The 22,271-nt window shown below is 33.8% G+C and overlaps 1 protein-coding gene across 1 annotated transcript in view; it reads left to right on the top strand.

Annotated features, from left to right (window-relative positions):
- The window catches only part of LOC100375392 (uncharacterized), a 49,268-nt gene that overhangs the window by 16,362 nt on the left and 10,635 nt on the right, over positions 1–22,271 (top strand). Inside the window, exons 2-7 of the mRNA XM_085507681.1 lie at positions 5,388–6,078; positions 9,452–10,243; positions 11,703–11,852; positions 17,150–17,286; positions 19,497–19,567; positions 21,575–21,727. Of these exons, the coding sequence (XP_085363807.1) occupies positions 5,461–6,078; positions 9,452–10,243; positions 11,703–11,852; positions 17,150–17,286; positions 19,497–19,567; positions 21,575–21,727 (1,921 nt within the window). The 5' untranslated portion in view covers positions 5,388–5,460. The remainder of the gene's footprint in view (positions 1–5,387; positions 6,079–9,451; positions 10,244–11,702; positions 11,853–17,149; positions 17,287–19,496; positions 19,568–21,574; positions 21,728–22,271) is intronic.

Here is a 22,271-nt window from a genome sequence, read left to right on the forward strand (position 1 = left end):
TTTTCCATCACTATCTCAATCAAGTACAAGTAATTGACTCCCGTGTGCGAAGCACAAAAAGGGAGTCTTTGCAGTTCGTGTGTCTGTATGTCTGTATGTATGTGTGTGTGTGTGTGTGTTGGTGTAGACGTAGAAGTAGAGCCAGTAGTCCAGACATACACAAACAAAGTGGAGCCTTTTGTACAAGTGGAGCCCAAAACATGGGGCTCCACAATGTTTCATAATTTATATTAATATTTAATCGAATTTAAGTCAGGTTTGCGAAGCTTAGGTTTAGTATCGGGGAAGGTATGGTTCAGTTTATATTAATATTAATACAAGACACTTCGCGATGAGCGTCTTTTGCTGTCAGTACTATTTACGAACATTTAGTTCACTATTGGCGATCCGTTCTGCTAGGATTGCCCTTAAAATCAATTTTGTGTTTCTGAGTGTGTGGTTTCCGGTGTTTTCACGTATTAATTCTTCTGTGATTGTTTTGGCTTGGCCTATTTCCCTCAAACTTGACAGGCAGGTCACACCATCACCCTAGTTATTAGGTAAAATCTGAAGAAAAAAATTGGCCTATCGTTGCCATAGTAACGGCCAAAAAATGGATAGCTTCGTGCTAAATGAATCTCCTCCTACAAATTTAGGATAAAACTCTTCAGACATAGCTCATTCTACTCAGCTTAAGTGTGGGCACTAAGTTACTACTGTGGAATACTTTATTTTCGCTGGAATAAATTTTCGCTGAAAAGGCTTTTTGGGCGTTTTGCTTGGAATTTATTTTCACTGATTTTTGATGAGTTTAATGTGAAATATAGGAAAAAAAGTATATTCGCTGGATTTTATTTTCACTGAATCATCCCTTCAGCGAAAATAGCGAAAATAAAGTATTCTACAGTATTTGAATTTTTGATATGTTTTCATTACCGACAAATTTGACTCTTCTGTGATTTTTTTGGCTGGGTTGTTTGGTTCAAACTTGGCAGGCAAGTCACACCTTCACTCTAGTTAGGTTGTAAAATCTGAAAACAAATTCTCGCTCACCTCTGCCATAGCAACAGCCAAAAACTGATTTCTGAATATTTTCGCCCAAAATTTATTACCTCCTACCAGTCTTTATATTATTATAAATAGCAGTGTTTATATGATCATGTTTTTGTTTTTTTATTTTGGCTACGTTGTGCACTGGTAAGAGATCACCGGCGCCAACATTGTTACACTCTATCAACGCAACTTTGAACTATGAATGAACTGTAAATGCTGCCTTCAATCATGGAGCTTTTTGCCTCCATGTTTCAATCTAGAAAATACTATCGCAAAACGGTTGGAAATAATAAATTTAACAGCAGAATACGTCCTAGCAATAAAATAAAGTGACTTCTAAGGACTGAACGTTTTTTGCGAACCTTGTATACGGGGCCCGGTTTTAGTTATAAACCGACGTTAGCTGCACGTTCATGTCCTACCATGGCAACAGTCGAAAACATGATACTTGTTTTTGAGCGGAGCGGATGCCAACCAGCCTACCGGCTTGTTTTATAAACTGGCTTGGTAATTCCCACCACCAATAGTAGACCATGTCACAGCATTTCAAGTACTTTTCCAACAAATCCAAAATCACTCAATAATTTTGTTTACTTTACATTTGTACTATGATTACATTTTAAAAGTACACCCAAAATAAGAGAATTTAGTATATAGCCTTGACAAAAACAGCATAATTTTCTTGTCTTAACATTGCATTTTTTTCTATCTGTGTAACTTCATGTGGATATCCTGATGAGATTTAAAGTTCAGTTCACAACTAACGGTTTTGCAATATTAGAGGATGTGAACTTGTCCATGGAGGCTGCAAATTATTAAATATTGTATTCACTGACATTTATTTTGTATTTACATTTGCAATGAGTTCCACAGTATCTTTTTCTTACTGGTGTGGCTACAGTGACTGTGTAGTGTTTTTGTTTTGTTGATTGTTGTCAGTTGTTTGTTTTGTGTTCTTGGAATTTGTACAAAAATCAACAGCGGTTAGATAGGTATGTTATTTCCATTATGCAGTATATTGTAGACAGTACTTGTATACTTTGTTATCCAGCATGAATATCAGATTGTTCGGAAGCATGAAATTGTAATGTAAATTTCGTTCATTAATGTTGTAAGATGGCGCTTTCTCCGGGGCCTTCAGAGTCCCACTGGCATGTTGACTATGTTCCGGCCCGTTTACTTACTTGTTGTCAATGTCTGAGTGGTATATACAAAATACGACCAAGTGAACGTCAGAATATCCAAAAAACAGAAACCTAAAAATCAGTTGCCCATGCCAAGAGAGCCGCAGAACCAAAACAATCTGTCAGCCATCACCGTCCACAGCAGCGATATGATTTTACACATCGAAATTGAGAATCGCATGTGTAGACATATTGCATAGAAATGAACACTAAATACATCTATCCCGGCCAGCAATCGAATCATCAATCTTCATGAGTGACGTAACTGGCATTTCCATCTATTTGCTTCTATTCCCACTATCCTAAAACGCTCAAGTGAATGTTGTCAAATTCGCGAGTGTGCGTATTTTCGTACAGTGGCGTAAACATTGCTACAATCAAAGACGCGCTGAACAGAAAGTCAATTCTGGGCTAGTACCATTGTCAAATTCTGGGGAGTACAGGACTATTTATATGGGAGATGTTACAATAAGGAACTAATAAAATTGTTTGATTTGCATATCAAAATCCTTTATTGGAACAGAGCATGTTCTGTATTTACCAAAAAACAAAGTTATTATGTTTCTAGACACACAACAGACTCGAAACAATAGAAACCGTCCGATCCGAGCGACCTGCGTTCTTGAAAATTGAGTCTTATCGCCCTTGCGTTTCCGAGCAAAAAAACGTTGAGGCCAAAAACAACAGATTTTCGCCCAATCTTCTATGAATTTTTCATAATTCAGCTAATTCAGTCCAGCGGTTAGATAGAGTATTTATTAGAGACGCCCAGAGAACCAAAATTTGGGACATGAATCGCTCCGGCGACAAAAATCTGCGAAAATAGCCAAGGGGGTGAGGGACTGCATTTCAAAAACATATTTTATATATAGGGTATATAACTATCCGTTTAAAGGTTGCCGTGAAACACAGTATATTGACTCACTTTATCGACATTGCTCATGACAATACATGTATGATAATATAAGGCTCGTCGACCACCATACATACTAAATCTATCATGTTCGTTGTCATTAACCCGCAATTGTTTGTATTCGTTACATTCAGCAACAAATGTTTGGAATTAACTAAATCTAGATAGATGTTTCATGTGTCACATTGTAAACAAAACTGTGTGCCTTGGTGTACAGCATATTCAAACGCACTTACAAGCAAACTGGGCAATAAACCAATTACTGATAGTCGGTTTTATGTGGCCTATTCTTTACAATGCCAATATAATTATACTCGCACCCTATGACATCACGAAACGTTAAACAATACAAGTTTGAACAGAACATATATTAAAGCGCGGTGGTCGTCGCGCAGCGTGTGTTCGAATTTCATGTAAATAAACAATTTATTTTACACTTGTTGTATACGTAGCTGTGAGTCCCATATCGAACAGAACGTGGCGCGACAACTCCCGCCCTTTAACAAAAAAGACATTATACTATTATGCAAATATGGTAGTTTCTGATTGGTTTAATGTATTTATTCCAGAAATAGATTCTCTTTATGCAGACCTAGTCCTTGTTGCTGGGGGCACGTCAGAGGATAAAAAATTTTTTTTTGTTTTTTTTTATTATTTCTTCATATTTTTGTTCCACTTTTAAAGAATAAAAACAAAAAAGACTTGTAAGCAAGTCTACCTTAGACCTTTTCATGAAATCTATGATTACCTCTTTGGGGGCAGTAGAGTAGAGTAATTGAAACATGTACACAGAATACAAGATCTCATTTCCCATGTGCACTAATTGCCATATGTTGACCTTCATGTTTTAGCTCTGTTGTCGATGACTTTGTCGAGCGGAGCTTATCATACTGTATGAGTGATTGTCTGTCATCCGTGTAAACTTTTTATTTTTTTGACTTCTTCTTGAAAACTACAATTCTTATTGCTTTGATACTTGGTCCATATGTACCTTGGGTAGATTTGTTCACTTTGTGATAATATCTTCAATTCTCTAATTTTGATTAATATTTGTTGTCATTTTTGGTAAAAAGTGTGATATGTTCAACTTCTTCTTAAAAATCGCAAGTCCAATTGCTTTGATATCCTCAGTTCTTTTATTGAAATGTGCATTGCTTACAGCGGAGCTATCTCAGCCGAGAGGCTGCTTGTTTAACAAATGCTGTTCCAGAACCATACTGTGACATCCCTTGACATTGACAATTGGACAATTCAATTCAAGATGGCTGAATGGCGGCCACTTGAATGTTAAAAGTTCATCAAAATCATACATTTCTGCATTCCGGAACAAAATCTGTTATGTATGGAAGGTTTTTGTGCAAACTTCATACAAACATCAGACATTATTGGATCTGGATGCAAGTCATTTTGTTTTTCAGATCAAATTCAAAGTGACAGCTTTGTGACCATTTAGTTTTAACAAAATTTGGTTCCCGAGCTATATCTAAGACATTCCCTGACCAAATATTTTCAAAATTTAGATATACATCATGTCGCACATATTCACATGGATTTCATTTGACAATTCAGTTCACGATGGTCAAATGGAGGCCATTTAAATGTTTTAATTCATCAAATTCGAGCAATTCTTTCATCCAGAATCGTATTTTGGTAGTGGATGAATGTTTCATTCAAGCTTAGTACAAACATTGAGCAATATGGGACCTTAATGCACGTCTGTTTGTTTTTTGGTTTCGGTTTCAAAATGGCTGACTGGTTGCTATTTGGTTTAGTTCGTAGTTAAATCTCTGACATGTTCTAACTAATACCGTAATGTTTAAACTTTACATGTACAATATCCATCACACATTGTGTTGCAATTTATTCTTTTGATTACCATTTTCAGGTTGGCCGAATTGCGGTTGTTTTAAAATCAAGCATTTCTGCAATTCATGATCTTGATCTCCACCATTTTGTTCAAACTTGGAATTTACATTAAACTTTATAGACACTTAATTCACGTCATTCTATTTGTCAGATCGGTCTGAAAATGGCAGCCTGGTGGCCATTTTATTGAATGCAGTTTTGGAGCAATATTGCTGACATTCTCTGACTGTTTATGTTCAAACTTTATATATTTCTTAAAATTGAAAACTTACAGGGTATATTTATATATTTTTTCATATATTTCACAGGGGGGGGTGAAGAAATTAAATTTGCTGTGCATATGTTTCAGTTTTTTATGATCCCTCACCAACTACTTATTGATTACTTTTCAGGAAGTGAAGCACATGGTCCGGGGTCTGAGATGGTAACTTGCAATAATCACACACTGCTCCATCCAGTTTAAACATGCCACCCAAGTTATTGAAAAATTATGAACATGAACACGAGATTACTCTTCCACCCGAATTATGGAGGCTGGTCTTCCACTATTTTTCTGTACAGGAGCTTTGTCGGTGTTGCCAAGTGTGTGTACTTTGGAATGAACTTGTCAATAGTTTAGATAACACAGTCTGGAAGAAGCGTTACTACTCGTACCCCGAATGGCGCCATCCAAATTGGCCTATATCACCAACTGTAGATCCAAAGTCATGGAAACAATGTCTCAAAGACAACTACATGGCCAATAAAGTCTGGTGTGAATACTGGAAAGATACTGATCAGTCGCAGTGTCTGTATGTGTTTCGTAAACGTCGGGATAGGAAAACGCTTCACGTTGGCGCAGATTGCGAGTTCACAAGTTTGAAAGATGCATTGAATAATGCAAATGCTTTTGATCGAATCTATTTACATCCCGGTACTTATGATGAACAGATTATGATGCTGACGAAGTTACCACTAGAACTGGTGGGTTACGGAAAATTAGGCCAAGTTGTTTTAACTGCAAGTATTGAACTACAAGCTGAAACTGCCAGGATATGTAATGTTGTAATAAAAGCTCCATGGTTTACGTCCACCATCATCCAGGTAGGGTTGTACAATAAAACTGAGTTTTGGCCTACTACTAACTTTAACACCAAAAAACGTGCTTGAAATTTGTGATTTTCGGAAAGGAAAAAGAAACTTGATGCAAAAAATAGAAATACGGATTCAAACTTCATGACCTTTGCTTCAAAACAGTGTAAAGTTTTTGATTGCATGAATAACTGTAGAGATGACAATTAAAATTTTATTCACGTTTAGTTAAATTATCAGCTCCGATGATTTTCAGAATCACGTGACGCTAAAACAAATACAATGTTCACAAAATATTAATAATAGGAAAATACAAGTCAAGTGCTTTCCAAACATATATAGATTGTATGGTTTCTTGTAAAATTTATTCCGATTATAGATGTTTACATTTTTCATACAAAACAAACTATCCTGCTACCTTAACAGGACTCTGTGCTTCCACTACCGGTAGCCCTCACAGTGCGCACAGACGAGACTCGTATAGGTAACCTATAACTTTTCTAAGAAAAACTCGGTCAATGTTCGAATGACCTTATCAACTTCCAATACTCCCATCAACTTTCCAGGTGGTTGAAGTGACCAAAAATAAGATTCATACAAATAATTTTCAACTTCTATTGTACAGTCACAACAATGTTGCAAAATGAAAACAGACAATAGCTTAGCCATAATATGTACCTAGACAAAAATTAATTAGTCTAAAATCAAGTGGCACCAGGGGAAGTGACATTGTCACAAAATATTGCAAATTGTTTTCATAACATTAGATCATTCGATAATGCCAATAAGAAATCCCTCACTATTTTGCAATGTTTGTAGGGAGTTTGCTAATTTCCTGTATAAATCTGTTTGTGCTCACTGTAACCATTCGCCAATACTCATTTAAAATTTGGTTTAAAACATTTAGTCTGGTCCAAACTTAACATTGCTGGTTTAACTCGCTCTCAAAACAGTCATATACTAGTATTTAAATTTCTAAGAAAGAAATTTCTACATTGTAAATCATTTAAAAACATTCTACAAAAACTTGTTTAATCCTCTGAGTCAAATTTTTTTCCCCCGCATATCTGTGCAAAATTTGTCATTAAGACCTGTAGTTGGTTCAAAACTGTGTCTGTTCGGTTCCAAAAAACTTTATTTTTGGTATTCTGATGACATGAACCCATAATATTGAAAGCATAAAGATCATGTCGTATTATTATCAATTTGATTCAAATCTCGTTAACCTTACGAGCGTCATAATTTTTCCCATTTTTACGTATTGTTCTATTTTTTTAAATATAATTGTTGCCAAATGGACATAATTTCTTATTGTCTACAGGTCTTAATTAAAACTATGGAAAAATTATGAAAAAAAATTATGTGGGTTTAAAATTTGTTTATGTGCACAGATGGTGACTGTGGCACTGAAAGTTTGAATAGGGACTACTGTAAAATACTTTATTTTCTAATCCTTGAAATTAATTTTCGCTATTTTCGCTGAAGGAATGATTCAGTGAAAATAAAATCCAGCGAATATTTACATTCAACCCGTCAAAACCAGTAAAAATAAATTCCATACAAATCACCCAAAATGTCTTTTCAGCGAAAATTAATTCCGGCTAAAATAAAATATTTTACAGTATCAGTATTTTACTCATCATCTGCTAAAATCTTCCAAGGATTGCCAAACAGAACGGGGAAAAAATGGATCAGCGAGGGATGTGTTAAGTTACATGATCATTCATATTGTTATGATTTTAATTGTTTGTCAATTGGCTCAACAAGTTAATTTAAACATTATAGCAATAGATGCCTTGTAGACTTAAATCTTTTACTCTTGAGAACGGAAAAAAATGGATCAGCGAGGATGTGTTAAGTTACGTGATCATTCATATTGTTATGATTTTAATTGTTTGTCATTGGCTCAACAAGTTAATTTAAACATTATAGCAATAGACGCCTTGTAGACTTAAATCTTTTATTCTTGAGAACGGAAAAAAATGGATCAGCAAGGGATGTGTAAAGTTATATGATCATTCATATTGTTATGATTTTAATTGTTTGTTTGTCAATTGGCTCAACAAGTTAATTTAAACATTATAGCAATAGATGCCTTGTAGATTTAAATCTTTTATTCTTGAGAACGGAAAGAAATGGATCAGCGAGGTATGTGTTAAGTTACGTGATCATTCATATTGTTATGATTTTAATTGTTTGTCAATTGGCTCAACAAGTTAATTTAAACATTGTAGCAATAGGCGCCTTGTAGACTTGTATCTTTTACTCTTTAAATGGAAGCTCGGCCTCTGATTGATAGTTATTTTTTCCTGATTTGTCTGAATGCATTTCTCATTTTGTCTCTTATTTAGTTTCATGCCGTATTCAAGATGACGCGCCCTTATAGTAAATATCAATTAAAAAAATTCATGAATACTAATTACTTAATTTACATAATATTTAGCAAATTTTCAGCTGTTTCAATGATATCTGAAAAACCACTCAACAGATTGAAATGAGACATAGGTTGTCTGAGATACTTTACTTGTCGCTTGTGTGTTTAGTATAGAGTTGAAATCTGTATGCATATTACTGACTCAATTTACATAAATGAGTAAATTTTTATCAGATTTCAATGGAATTTGGTATATAGGTGTAATCCATATGCAATCCATATTACTGTAAAAGGATTAATTATTCACTGGGTTTTAATTTTGCTTATTTCGCTAACTGGAAAATGCGCTAAATTAAAACCCAGTGAATATGTAAAATTTAGCATAGAACACATTATCTAAATGATAAAACCTTGAATTTAAAACCCACTGAATATGCCTGAAATGGTAAATCAGCGAAATTTAAACCCAGTGAAAATTAGTCATTTTACAGTAGGTTTGAACAGTACAATCACCTAATTTGCATAAATTAGGCAACTTTCGGCAACAATCTTAAAAACCACTTGTTAGATTTCAATTAAACTTGGTTCATACATATACATACATTTAGATAAACCACAAACTGCAATCTACTGATGTATGTTTTTATTATTTAAAACGTCAACACTTCAAATAAGATTGCTTTCACATTCACATAGTGTGTCTCAAGAAGCATAGTATTTGCTTTCTGCTCAAAAGAGTATTCTTTAAATTTTAAATATTCTCAATTTCCACTTCATATGCCTACATTACCCTCATCATACGAGAGATCTTTCTAGGATAATAATAATTGTTTTCTCATAGAGCACAATCTAGTTCAGTAGGTTATGGTTATAAGATTTAAGTAAAATTTATCACGTGCCTATTGTGTGGATCAGTGAAGTATGACACAAAACAAGGATATTTTTGCTGTCCAGTTCTACGTCACTTACAGAACTACTTAATAATAACATTTTTTTTATGTATATTTGCAGTCAACACTTGGTCATATACAAATTGACAACTGTTTGTTTGAGGATGGCAACATTGAGATCCATGCACCGGCGACTTGTCACATTCGTTTTTCCAAATTCAATCATTCGTCCATAGAACTAGACTCTCTGAATGTGAGTCTGATCGAGAATTGCGAGTTCGTTCAGAGTAACAACTCGGCTGCGATCAGTGCATGGGGCTTTAAATTTTCTGGTGCCGAATATGGATGGGTATACAGATGGTTACAAGAATCAGTGCAATCTATTGTTTCACAGTACAGTATAGACCAACTAAAACCTCAGGCAGGCACATCATTACTTCCCAATTACCAGCCAGACTGTAAAGACCCCAATAATATGAAATCCAATAACAGTAGCCTTGTTGATTTAAACGATGATGCTGCCAACAACCATTATATTCTATACGATTCGGATGCATCTGCACTTTCTTCTGATAGCGACGACAGTGATCAAGAAAGTCTACCAGACCCGTCTGTTCATCAATTGTCTTATCTAGCTGGGCAGAGACTCACCCAGGGGAAATTTCACGATCTCTTGAGACCACATGTACAGGCAGAGTCACAGGAAGAAACCAAGTCGACAAGTAGTGTCATTCAAAACTACGGTAAAATCAAAGAGTTCCTGGAGAAATTAAGAGGATGTGTTGTTAGGAATTGCAAAATACACAAGTGCCAAGGTGGAGGAATAATGGTCAGTTGCCATGGCAATGTTAGACTTTATAGAAATGATATTCATGATTGTTCCTATGGCATCAGGTGTATACAAGTTTCTAGGGTAAGTCGCTGTTTATCATATTTCGCCTTTTTTTTTTTTTCAAACTAAATTTTGTTACTAGTGTTACGGACACTCAGCAACGTTGGATGTGCAGTTATAGTAAACATCAAAGGTGGGAGACTATGCTCTGTGCAACATTTGTTACACATCATTTCTTGGATTGTGTTTTCATTTCTGTGTATTGTATCGCTCACGTTTTCCCCCAGTAGTACTGTAAAATCTGTATTAGAGACTGCAGCTTCTATTAAAATGGTACAATGCAACAGAGGGGATGCGGCTTCTATTAGAGCATCTACACATATGAGAAATGATGAATTTTTAGTTCTCAATTATTCAAATAGTATGGATGCGACTTCTATTAGGGATGCGGCTTCTAATACAGATTTTACGGTACATGTAGTTCACTTTAATCCTACTATTAAACCAGACATTATCACGTTTCTCCATCTATAAAATCAGGTAAAATAATTTATATACTGAATTGCTCTTATATTAGTGAATGTGATTACATAAATAACTATATGCATGTTTCTATGATTTTTGTATACAAAAAATACAATTTTTGGTTTATGTGCACTTGTATTGGAGATCTAATCGAGCAAATACAGTATTGTACATGTACATCAGCTTTTAAGATAATAGAGTTATAAAAAAATGCTGCATATCGGTATCTTTATTTTTGGTCATCCATAAATGTAGATGTAATTCTAATACTGTGGAATACTTTATTTTCGCTGGAATTAATTTTTTATGGAATTTATTTTCACTGTTTTTTGATGAGTTTAATGTGAAATATAGGAAAAAAAGTATATTCGCTGGATTTTATTTTCACGAAATCATCCCTTCAGCGAAAATAAATTCCAAGCGAAAATAAAGTATTGTACAGTATTTCACTCTATGTAAATCCAGGGTTTTATGGATTGTGTTATTGCACAATTATACTTGCATCTCAAATTTACACTTCAATTAGATCCAAATTTGGTTATAGACAATTGTGTTGGAACACATAGATGAAAATTGATCTGTGTCATAATCCAAGATGGCTGACTGGCAGCCATTTTGTTTTTATTTAGGCGACATATACGCTATAGATTCACACATGTTGTTTTGCTGTTCAAGACATTCAGTTCACAGTGTAGAATTGAAACAAGCACTTGTACAAAAAAGGAGCATATAAATACTGACTGTTGAATGGTCATAAGTACAAAAAAAAGGGCAGTGACATTCTCAGTGGCTTGTATCTGTTAAGCTAAAATCATAAAGGTTAAAGATTTATCGAAAATTTCACACTGATTATGGAAAAGTCTGTGAAATGTGAAGAGTTGAACATAAGGTGCTTTAATGAGCAGACAACCATTGCTTGGCTGACGAGATATTTATAAAGCCCTCCAGCTGGACTGTAGTAGGAATTGAATGATTTTTAAAAACATTTTACGAGTTTCTCCAATTATTTTGCTAGGTTTCAATAATATGGAATCTGATCCACCACTGTAGAACATCAGGAGTGTTCATGAGGCTCTCCTCAGAAGGTGTGATTGCTGGAAATGATATCTACGCTAACGGAGAAGCAGGAATTGATATCAGGAAACAAGCTGATCCATTTATACAGGTATGTATCATATTTTAAATACCATGTAACATGTCGGTCATCGTCGTTAGCAGTTTTCTTGCGAACTTGATAATTTTTAGTTTACCATAGTCAATGAATATGCTATTTTGAACAATATAAATTTTTATGATTTTTCATTTATAATTTTTGATTCCCATGTGCGAAGCACAAATAGGGAGTCTTTGCAGTTAGTGTGTCTGTCTGTGTGTCTGTGTCTGTGTCTGTTCCACTGATATCTCAAGAACCATACATTGATTTTTGATGAAACTTGGTGCATAGATGCTCTCGGCCAATGCGCAGATTTGATTAGGTTTTGGTAAAAAATCCATGCATATTAATTACCTAATTTGCATGATAATTAGCTGATTTTTACCCGTTCCATGACTTTTTCACTGATATCTAAAGAACCACTCATTAGATTTTGATGAAACTTGGCACATAGATGCTCCAAACTAATGTGCAGATTTGATTAGTTTTGGGTAAAAATCTGTGCAATATTAATTACCTAATTTGCATAATGATTAATCAATTTTAGGCTTCTCCACTGATATCTCAAGTACTAATCATCACATTTCAATGACACTTGGTACATAGATGTCATAGGACACTGCACAGACCTGATAGTTTTTAGGGTAATATCAGTACATATTAATTACCTAATTTGCATAATTAATTTTCTGCTTTTGATATTTCAAGTGGTAATCATCACATTTCAATGAAACTTGGTACATAGATATTATAGAACACTGCACAGACCTGATAGTTTTTAGAGTAATATCAGTAGATATTAATTACCTAATTTGCATAATTATTTAAATTTCAGCTTTTGATATTTCAAGTAGAAATCATCACATTCCAATGAAACTTGGTACATGTACATAGATGTCATAGGACACTACACAGACCTGATAGTTTTTAGGGTAATATGAGTACATATTAATTACCTAATTTGCATAATTAATTAATATCCAGCTTTTGATATTTCAAGTAGGCTTGATTAATTTTGGGTTAAAATTTGTTCATATTAATTCATAATTGTTTTGGTTCTAATCACATTCCATTGAAATTTGGTACATAGATAGTCTGTTACATCACACAGACCTTATTAGTTTTACACTCAAATCTGTTCATATTAATTACCTGATTTGCATAATTAGTTTTCAGCTTTTCCATCAATATCTCAAGAACAAATAATTTTGAATTAATTTTGAACAAGTGGTCTGAATATAGCTTCAGTTGTCATGGCTATTGGATAAATAGGTCGTTCCATTACCAATCTCAGTGGAAACTGTAGAGGGGTGTCACGGCTACATTTTGATGGGAATTATAGAGGTGCTGCTGAAACAAACACAGGTTCTCGTAATATACAAAGACCTGAATTAACAAATACAAGTTGTCATTAAAGGTAACTCAAGGTTTGCTCAGATTTATAAATGCAGTTTCTTGTCAGCATGTATGAGACATAATTTGGTTGCACTTGTGTACTCTGAGATTTTTGACATGGTTCAGTGGAACTTTTCAGTTATCAGTACAATACTAGATTAAGGGAAATCACTTTATGATCAGTTGTACCCACAGTGGGTGGTCCAACTGCCAGGGTTGAAAGTCAGCGCAATGAAAATACAAGTCCCCCAAAAATATTTGATAATCATTTTGAAATTTTGAACCCCAAATAAGCGCCCACTAGGGCGATTTTTCGGATGGGCGAATTCATGGCAAAATCCGTTAGTTAGTAGCTCTGGATTTACCATATTTCACAGAGATTTGTTAATATACTGTACTTTCACGATTATAAGCCCCTCCTTGAGTATAAGCCCACTCGTATATTTTTAGACACATACAAATTGAGGGCATCCCCGATTGTAAGCCCAGGGTGTTTTTACCAGGCGGTGACAACATTTATTAAAATATGCGTGTAAAAAGTGTGTTTCACTGCATAAAAATTATGCTTAGTTACGGTAGTTTGGCTCATGAAACCTGGTCATTGGATATCATTCTACTTTTTCGATTACTGTAAAACATGTTGAAAAAGCGACATGCAATTTCAGCGAATTGTGGTAAAATGGCGTAATAGTGAAATTCTGATTTAGCCAATTTCTCTTGTCATTGTTGATTTCCTGTTTTCCCAATGCTTTTCTGTCACGTGCCAAACTCCTTAAAAACAAAGAAAAACTGTCAAGTGTAATAATTAGGAAGCGCCCCAGATTTTTATGTTCCGGATTACTGTATACAAATTCCCAAGCCCTTGGCCATTTTGAATTTATAATAAAGTCATTAGCGACATCTTGATTTAGCAAATCACTTCTCTCGCTAAAAAGACATGCTTGCGAAAAAGACATGTTTTACAGTAATCATGTCCATTAGGATTATTGTGAATGGGAGGTGAACAAGTAAACTATTCTTCGACATGACCTGTTGGCGACCGTGAAAGATGTTTAAATACTTCCTGCAGACTCAGTTTACCGTTCGAAAATTGTGAATCACCAGCTTCCAGGGGGAAAAATAAGTTTTTCCATCAAAATCAGATCGCATTTTTACATCGCAGAAATGCACTTCGGCATTGCGTTAAAAAAATTAGATCATCAATAATCAGAAAACTTCGTCAGTATGACACAGCATTTTGATTGGTTAATGAAAGATGTGACCTGTTAGATCAAAGGACGTTGTTTCAGGTCAAATCTTGCTGAAAAAGAGTTTGTGTATGATTGAAAACATTCCACAACGAAGATAATGCTAAAGATCTTGCCTTCGTCTGTTTTCCCACATACCCTACCAATTTTTACACCATAAATTCAGACGGTATGTAAATCGTATTGTTTGTGTATGTTTATTTCTTCATTGTAAAAGTGTTGTGGAAATCAATGACGACTTGTTTCGCTCTTTTTTTTTCTTTAAAAAATCGTACCAGTAATATCCCTCCAAGCCTGGAATGGTGAACGAGGTTGTCCTGACGTGGTCCTCGAATATATTCCCACCCTTTACTTTCCCTTAAGGGCCACTAGGCTTATGATCGGGGAAGTACGGTAATATTGGAAACCTGATTATATAGATTGAGTTATGCATTTAAACTGGATGCATTTATTTCAAAGGTATTCACATTAAACAAATATTTTAAATTTATCACAGTTCTGTGCGTCACCAACTTTGTATTGCATGTCGGTTCATCTCAAAAACATAATGCTTTTTGTATGTAATTGATTTAGTTAACTAAGGTTTAATAAAATAATTATTTCCAATATAACATCATCAAGTTATGTCTAATTCAAAGGTCACATTATTTCTGTTGGTGAAATTCCATGAGAATTGTACGAACGAACATACGAATCATACCAAGTGATGTGGGTGAACTAGTTGCTTACTACGGAGAAAACAGCTAGCAATTCTCAGATGAAAGAAATGCACAAAGTGATACAACACTGTAAATATATCAATATTATTTACAATATGTGTACCTCACATATTTCACAGGTTTCAAAATATTTTAACTATAACTACCGGTATATCACGCACATGTACTGATATGAAATTTATGAAAAGCATATCACTACAGTGTGACTTCACGCCTGGGTGATAACATGCGTATGATAATATGAGGTTATTACGAGGATACTGTAAAGTATGCACAAAGACAGTACAGCAGGAATATCGACCAACGCGCGGAAGAGGTTGATGCGACCACGTACTGTCTGAGTGTCTTATACATCTTTTCCTCCCCGGAATATATTTTGGGAATGCCGAAATCCAAAACGTCTAGAACTGATATAGCAAACTTCTTTGTGTGGGGTCTGGTCAAACCCTGGGGGCAGCCATGTTTGTTTTTATTATTAGAGGACACTTACGCTGTAACTTACAGCATTACAGTGACACGTGTATAATACACTATAACAATGAAGCCAATGGCAGTCCATCACATTTTTATTTACATACTTATATTATTTTTTACATTTCTTTTTATTGCTGGGATACTTGCAATCTCTTTTTATTGCACATCTTTTTATTGCACATTTTCTAAAGATAAAATTTGATTAATACTTCCGATATAGTACCTTTATCATTTCTATTCACTTTTGATTTGTTATATTTATTGTTAGCTTATAGGAATACAAAGAGAATTTATACTTTTTGCAAACTATATTCAATTTTTGGGCAACAAGAATTGAAAGAAATCTTCTTTTTTAAATCTATTACATGTACCTGGTTATTTTAATGTAAAAAAGTATACCGATACGTCTTGAGCATTTTTGTTCGTTATATGAAATATGACTTGTAGATGGAATATATTCCCCCCCTCCCACATTTACTATGTGTAGGGAACTCATGATATATTTGTTGAATGACTACAGCTAATTTACATTATTTTAAGCTCATTCACATGAATTAAATTTTTCTGGTTTTCCAAAAAAAATATAATTGGTATTGACTGTCGATAGTCCTCGGTTGTAATTAGATAGTTTGCATGATAAGATAGCATGATAAGATTATCATTGTCTCATTTCCTGGTAATTCTTAGTTCAATACTGGATATTATGCAGATTCTGTTCATTGTCGTATATATGCTTATTTGATGATACTGTTTATGAAATAGTCTTTCTACCTATTTAAAGTATAATGTGTTAAATTAACAGTTTTGGCTTTAGCTTTTAAATTCAAGTTCAAAATCAAATCGCTCAATTTACGCGACAGACGTTCGATGTGAGTCTTACACGCAATTCGCAAGATCTTGCAGTTGAACGGAAAATCACCTATCCCTATTTTCTGCTTGTTCAAAGCCTGTGCTATTTTCTGAAATATTCTTGGCTTTGTAGTAGATGCCATCTACTGTAAGTAGATATAAAAAACATGTGCAGCTAACATACTGCTTTCTTTTATAAATGCAATTATTTATTTCAGTGAAGACATTTGTACACCGTAAACAATTGCCACTATAGTTGCTTTGTAAATGAACCTACAAGCAATTTTAAAACAATATATTATGAAATGAGTTTATGAGTTTGTAGAAGTACAGGAGGCTGGCAGGGTGAAAAGGTTACTGTAAAATGACTAATTTTCACTGGGTTTAAATTTCACTGATTTACCATTTCAGGCATATTCAGTGGGTTTTAAATTCACGATTTTATCATTTAGGTAACGTGTTCTATGCTTAATTTTACATATTCACTGGGTTTTAATTTAGCGCATTTTCCAGTCAGCGAAATAAACAAAATTAAAACCCAGGGAATAATTAACCCCTCTACAGTATTCTGGATTCTTCGTGGACAAGGTTGTAATAGTTTTGCTATGTTTTTTCTTCATTATAGAATAATCACATAAGACATGGTAAACGTTCTGGAATAGTGGTTTTGGGTGGCGGTAAGGGCAATATATGTGATAATGACATCTATTGTAACAAAGAAGCAGGTATATACATACTATATAAAGGCATTCCAACAGTAAGGTTAGTATAATAATTGTTAATCACCAGGGCAGTATCTTTTTTCTGCATAGCATAGTGCAATATCATGAAAGTGCGAGTTATTGCTGTTGTTTACATTATTACTAGAATAATGATGCCACCCTGTACTGCCTTAGTATGTATTTTGCAGTATTTTCATGATAATCTTTATAGTCCTGTTCTGATAATGTTTAAAAACAGGAACTTGCTGATTGTGCATTTATTTGTGTCTTTGGCTGATCATGCATTTTGTAAGACATTTGTTTTATGATCTGATTCAAGATGGTCAGATGGCAACCATTTTTTATGCTTGAAATTTTTCAAAATCCCATATCCGGAACCGGATCGTGATGTGTATGGATGGATGGATTTGTGCATCAATGCATTGATTATTCACTGGTTTATAATTCCACTAATAAGTAAGATTCACTAAGTTTAATACAAATGAATTTGTAAAATTCGTGAAACTATAAAAACAAGTAAAAAAGGCTCAAAATATCAAAACATAACAGTAACATTGAAATGAATGCAGGATATGTTTTAGAAGAATCACAGATGCGGCTGATAAATTTAATTGTTTTCAGTGAAATATTACATAATTACATTTTAGGTGTTTGATGTTTTCCTTCCACATTTGCAGATGTTTTCTTAGTTCATATTTTCTCATGATATAATGCATGGGAAATTCTAGTCACCTACTGGAGTTATTTCAGAGCATTCTGTAATACAATAGGAATTTTCGCTTCAATACAAGCAAAAAAGTAATGAGTAAACCTACCGGTAATTGCAGTAACACTAAATATACAGTTTCTATAGATGACCACATTCACAATTTTCTAAAATGCCTCAGACACAATTTTTAGCTCTGCTGTCGACTTTGTCGAGCGGAGCTTATCATATGAGTGATTGCCCGTCATCCGTCGTTGTCATCCATGTCAATGTTTTACTTTTTCGACTTCTTCATTTTTGGTAAAAAGTGATATTTTCGACTTCTTGTTGAAAACCGCAAGTCCGATTGTTTTTATTAGCTCCGCTGTTGACTTTGTCGAGCGGAGCTTATCATATGAGTGATTGTTCGTCGTCCGTGTCAATGTTTTACTTTTTCGTCTTCTTCTTGAAAACTACAAACCTGAATGCTTTGATACTTGGTGTGTATGTAGCTGGGGTAGACCTCTCTTAGATTTGTTCATTTCATGATGATATCTTCAATTCTCTAATTTTGGTGAATATTTTTGTCATTTTTGGTAAATAGTGATATTTTTGACTTCTTGTTAAAAACCGCAAGTCCAATAGCTTTGATATTGCATATATAGATGCTACATGTGGACCTTTCTCAGATTTGTTCATTTCATGATGATATCTTCAATTCTCTAATTTTGGTGAATATTTTTGTCATTTTTGGTAAAAAGTGATATTTTCAACTTCTTGTTAAAAACCAAAAGTCCAATTGCTTTGATATTACATATATAGGTATTACATGTGGACCTCTCTCAGATTTGTTCATTTTGTAATGATATCTTCAATTCTCTAATTTTGGTGAATATTTTTGTCATTTTTGGTAAAAAGTGATATTTTCAACTTCTTGTTAAAAACCAAAAGTCCAATTGCTTTGATATTACATATATATGTATTACATGTGGACCTCTCTCAGATTTGTTCATTTTGTAATGATATCTTCAATTCTCTAATTTTGGTGAATATTTTTGTCATTTTTGGTAAAAAGTGATATTTTCTTCTTGTTAAAAACTACAATCATTTATGGTGAAAAATGATATTTTTGAATTCTTGTTGAAAACAGCAAGTCTCATAATTTTTTGCATTGATACTATGCATATTGTTCATTTTCTAATGATATCTTCTGTTCTTTAATTGAAATGTGCATTGCTAACAGCGGAGCTATCTCAGCCGAGTGGCTGCTTGTTTTTACCTTTTTCTCTAAATCACAAGTCTGATTGCTCTGATGTTGTACATATAGGTACCTCAGGTGGGCCAATCTCAGATTTTTTCATTTCATGATGATATCTTCAATTCTGTAATTGAAATGATGTTTATTGATAATTTCTTTTTATAATAAATTGTTGTTGACTTTAATACTTTACTAAGATTCTCTGTCACAGTCAAAAAAAACAAACATTATTTTCATATCATTTTAATCTTTCAATGTTTTCAATTAGTGTATTGAATTTACCATTTTGTCCTTTATATTACTACAGACGTAATAGAATCTGCCATGGTAAGGCTGCTGGGATTGCTATCAATGAACAGGGAAGAGGATACATCACTGGTCAGTAATATCTTATTTCATTTAAAATACTGTAAAATACTTTATTTTAGCTGGAATTAATTTTCGCTGAAAAGACATTTTGGGTGTTTTGTATGAAATTTAGTTTCACTGATTTTTGGCGAGTTTAATGTAAAATGTAGAAAAAAACGTATATTCACTGGATTTTATTTTCACTGAATCACTTCTTCAGCGAAAATAGCGAAAATTAATTCCAAGTGAAAATAAAGTATTTCACAGTACCATACTTTCTTTAATAGTAGCATATCTATATGGGTTGCATAATTAAAAAATTACATTTGTGGTATACCGGATCTCTAAAATATAATTTATTTCGATCATAAACGCACCTATTAATAGAGCAAATATGGTGCAACATATGTATTGACTATTTCTACATACTCTTGGGAGCGAACATCCAGGCATTTTTCATGCTTCGCAAGCACTGGTGAAAAAAACTGTCCAGAACTCCATAAAAAAAACTGAACCTTGGTCTAGTTGTTGGGACACTCGCCTCAACAGTGCAACAAGATTACTCCTACATGTGCAATATGTATAAATTTGAGTTTGTGCTGTTTTTTCTGAAATTTATCCATTTTCACCGACTCTTGCCAGCTCGCACAGAGCCTATAGAAATGCATGTGTAGTAGTACAAGGCTTAGCAACATAGAACGTTCTGTGATGTAGCTCCGCTCCGAGAGTTCTCGAACAACTAGATTCCTGTTTAATTCATCTTGTGTTGAATGTTTCACATCAAACTAGGGTAGTAGGATTTCTCATGATAACAAGGTCTTACTGAATATATAGGTGATTTTTATTTCACTGTGCAATCTTACGCTATACGTGAAAGATGCGTCTGCCGGAAAATTCAAAAGATTTGATTTTTAAGTTGGATCTTCTTTTTTTTTGTAGTTTAATGTTCAGATATTTTTACTTCATCAAAATTGACCCTCTTATAATGTGTATAGCACACTGTTAACCGTGGAAATACCCACAAAATAGTTTTGCATTTGTTGATTCCCATGTGTAGTTTTGACACCACTACAACTATGACCTTTGTTCGTCCTGTTTTTACATTCAATTTCACGCATTATAAGAAGTCATTCAGCATGTGAACAAAAAAATCAAAGGTGTTCAAAGATTTCTTTACTGTGGCTTTTTGATGATTTGTTAAGAATTAATTAATATAATTTCATTTTTTACTGCCTGAATAAAACCCTGGTTCAAACTATTACAATGCTAACAGAATAAATATGTCTATTGCTATTTAAGATTTTATTTACTTGTTTATTTGTCCAAATTAATTAATCACATTACTCAATGCTTGCCGACGTCATTTAAAATAAATGCTCTTACTCCCACATACCTAGGATTTCTATACCGCTTTAAAGTTGAAAATATGTCCGCTCCCTGGTTTTTGGTTTCAGTATTCAGTGTCTGAACACATGCTAACTCTTATACCGTGTTATTTACTAGCAATATTTATCTATTCTGAAAGCCTTGTGGGAATATGGTAGACTTTAGTAAACATGAAGTAGCCCCTGTATAGTCCAGTTTGAAGTTTAAGCTGGCTTTCTGCTGACATTACCTTTTCATAGAAACTTACATTTTCATCAATAATTTCAACTTATTCTTTGCAGTATTTACCAAAGTTACTTTATATGAGACGTGTTTATGCAGATTACCCTGCCAAATTTGGATATGATAATATTGAAAGCAAGTTGAGCAACCTTGAGTTACCTTAAAAGCTCACTAAAATTTTAAGTTCCACATACTGGTACTAGTAGACTGTACTGTATTATCCGCATGCATCCATACACACATGTAACTTATTAAACCTTTGCAGTATAGTCTTTCTATTTAAAATTATAAATAAATTACTTTTAATATTTGTTTCTGTTTTTATATTCACTTTTGGTTCAACTGTGATTTGTATTTAAAAATCACTACACTATTGACATTTTTTCATGTGACATCAATTTCTGATGGATTTATTTCATCTGTTTCTAGATAATTTGATAAGTGATAATCAGTGGGGTGGTGTTGATATAAGAAATGGTGGTAACCCTGTAATAAAAAACAACTGGATATGTAATGGTGCTTCTGATGGTGTTGTTATTGGACTGGAAGCGTTGGGTACGCTAGAGAATAATGTTATACATGGTAAAAATCTTATATTTAAGACTTCACAATATCCAGAATTTAGTGCTCATTCCATTCAAACATTGTGATGCTTTGATGGATTTTTTGGAAACAAAAACATATGCAAATTATCCACAGTGCTTATGATCCATGACAATTAGGAAATACAATTGACTCCAGTGATTATTTTAATCAGTCTAGGGAGTCAAAAATTGTGATTATTTTAACCAGGTTAGGGAGTCAAATATTGTATTTAATTTAGCCAGTCTAGGGAGTCAAATACTGTACCTAATTTAGCTAGTCTAGGGAGTCAAAAATTGTGCTTATTTTAATCAGTTTAAGGAGTCAAATATTGTAAAAAATTTTAACCAGTTTAGGGAGTCAAATATTGTGCCTCATTTAGCCAGTCTAGGGAGACAAATATCGTGATTATTTTAATCAGTTAAAGAGTCAAATATTATGATTATTTTAACCAGATTAGGGAGTCATATATTGTGATTATTCTAACCAGTTTACAGAGTCAAATATTGTGCTTATTTTAACCAGTCTAGGGAGTTCAGCGAAA

The sequence above is a fragment of the Saccoglossus kowalevskii genome, chromosome 14 (genome assembly GCF_978046115.1).
Source record: "Saccoglossus kowalevskii chromosome 14, keSacKowa6.1, whole genome shotgun sequence".
In the NCBI taxonomy this organism is placed as follows: domain Eukaryota; kingdom Metazoa; phylum Hemichordata; class Enteropneusta; family Harrimaniidae; genus Saccoglossus; species Saccoglossus kowalevskii.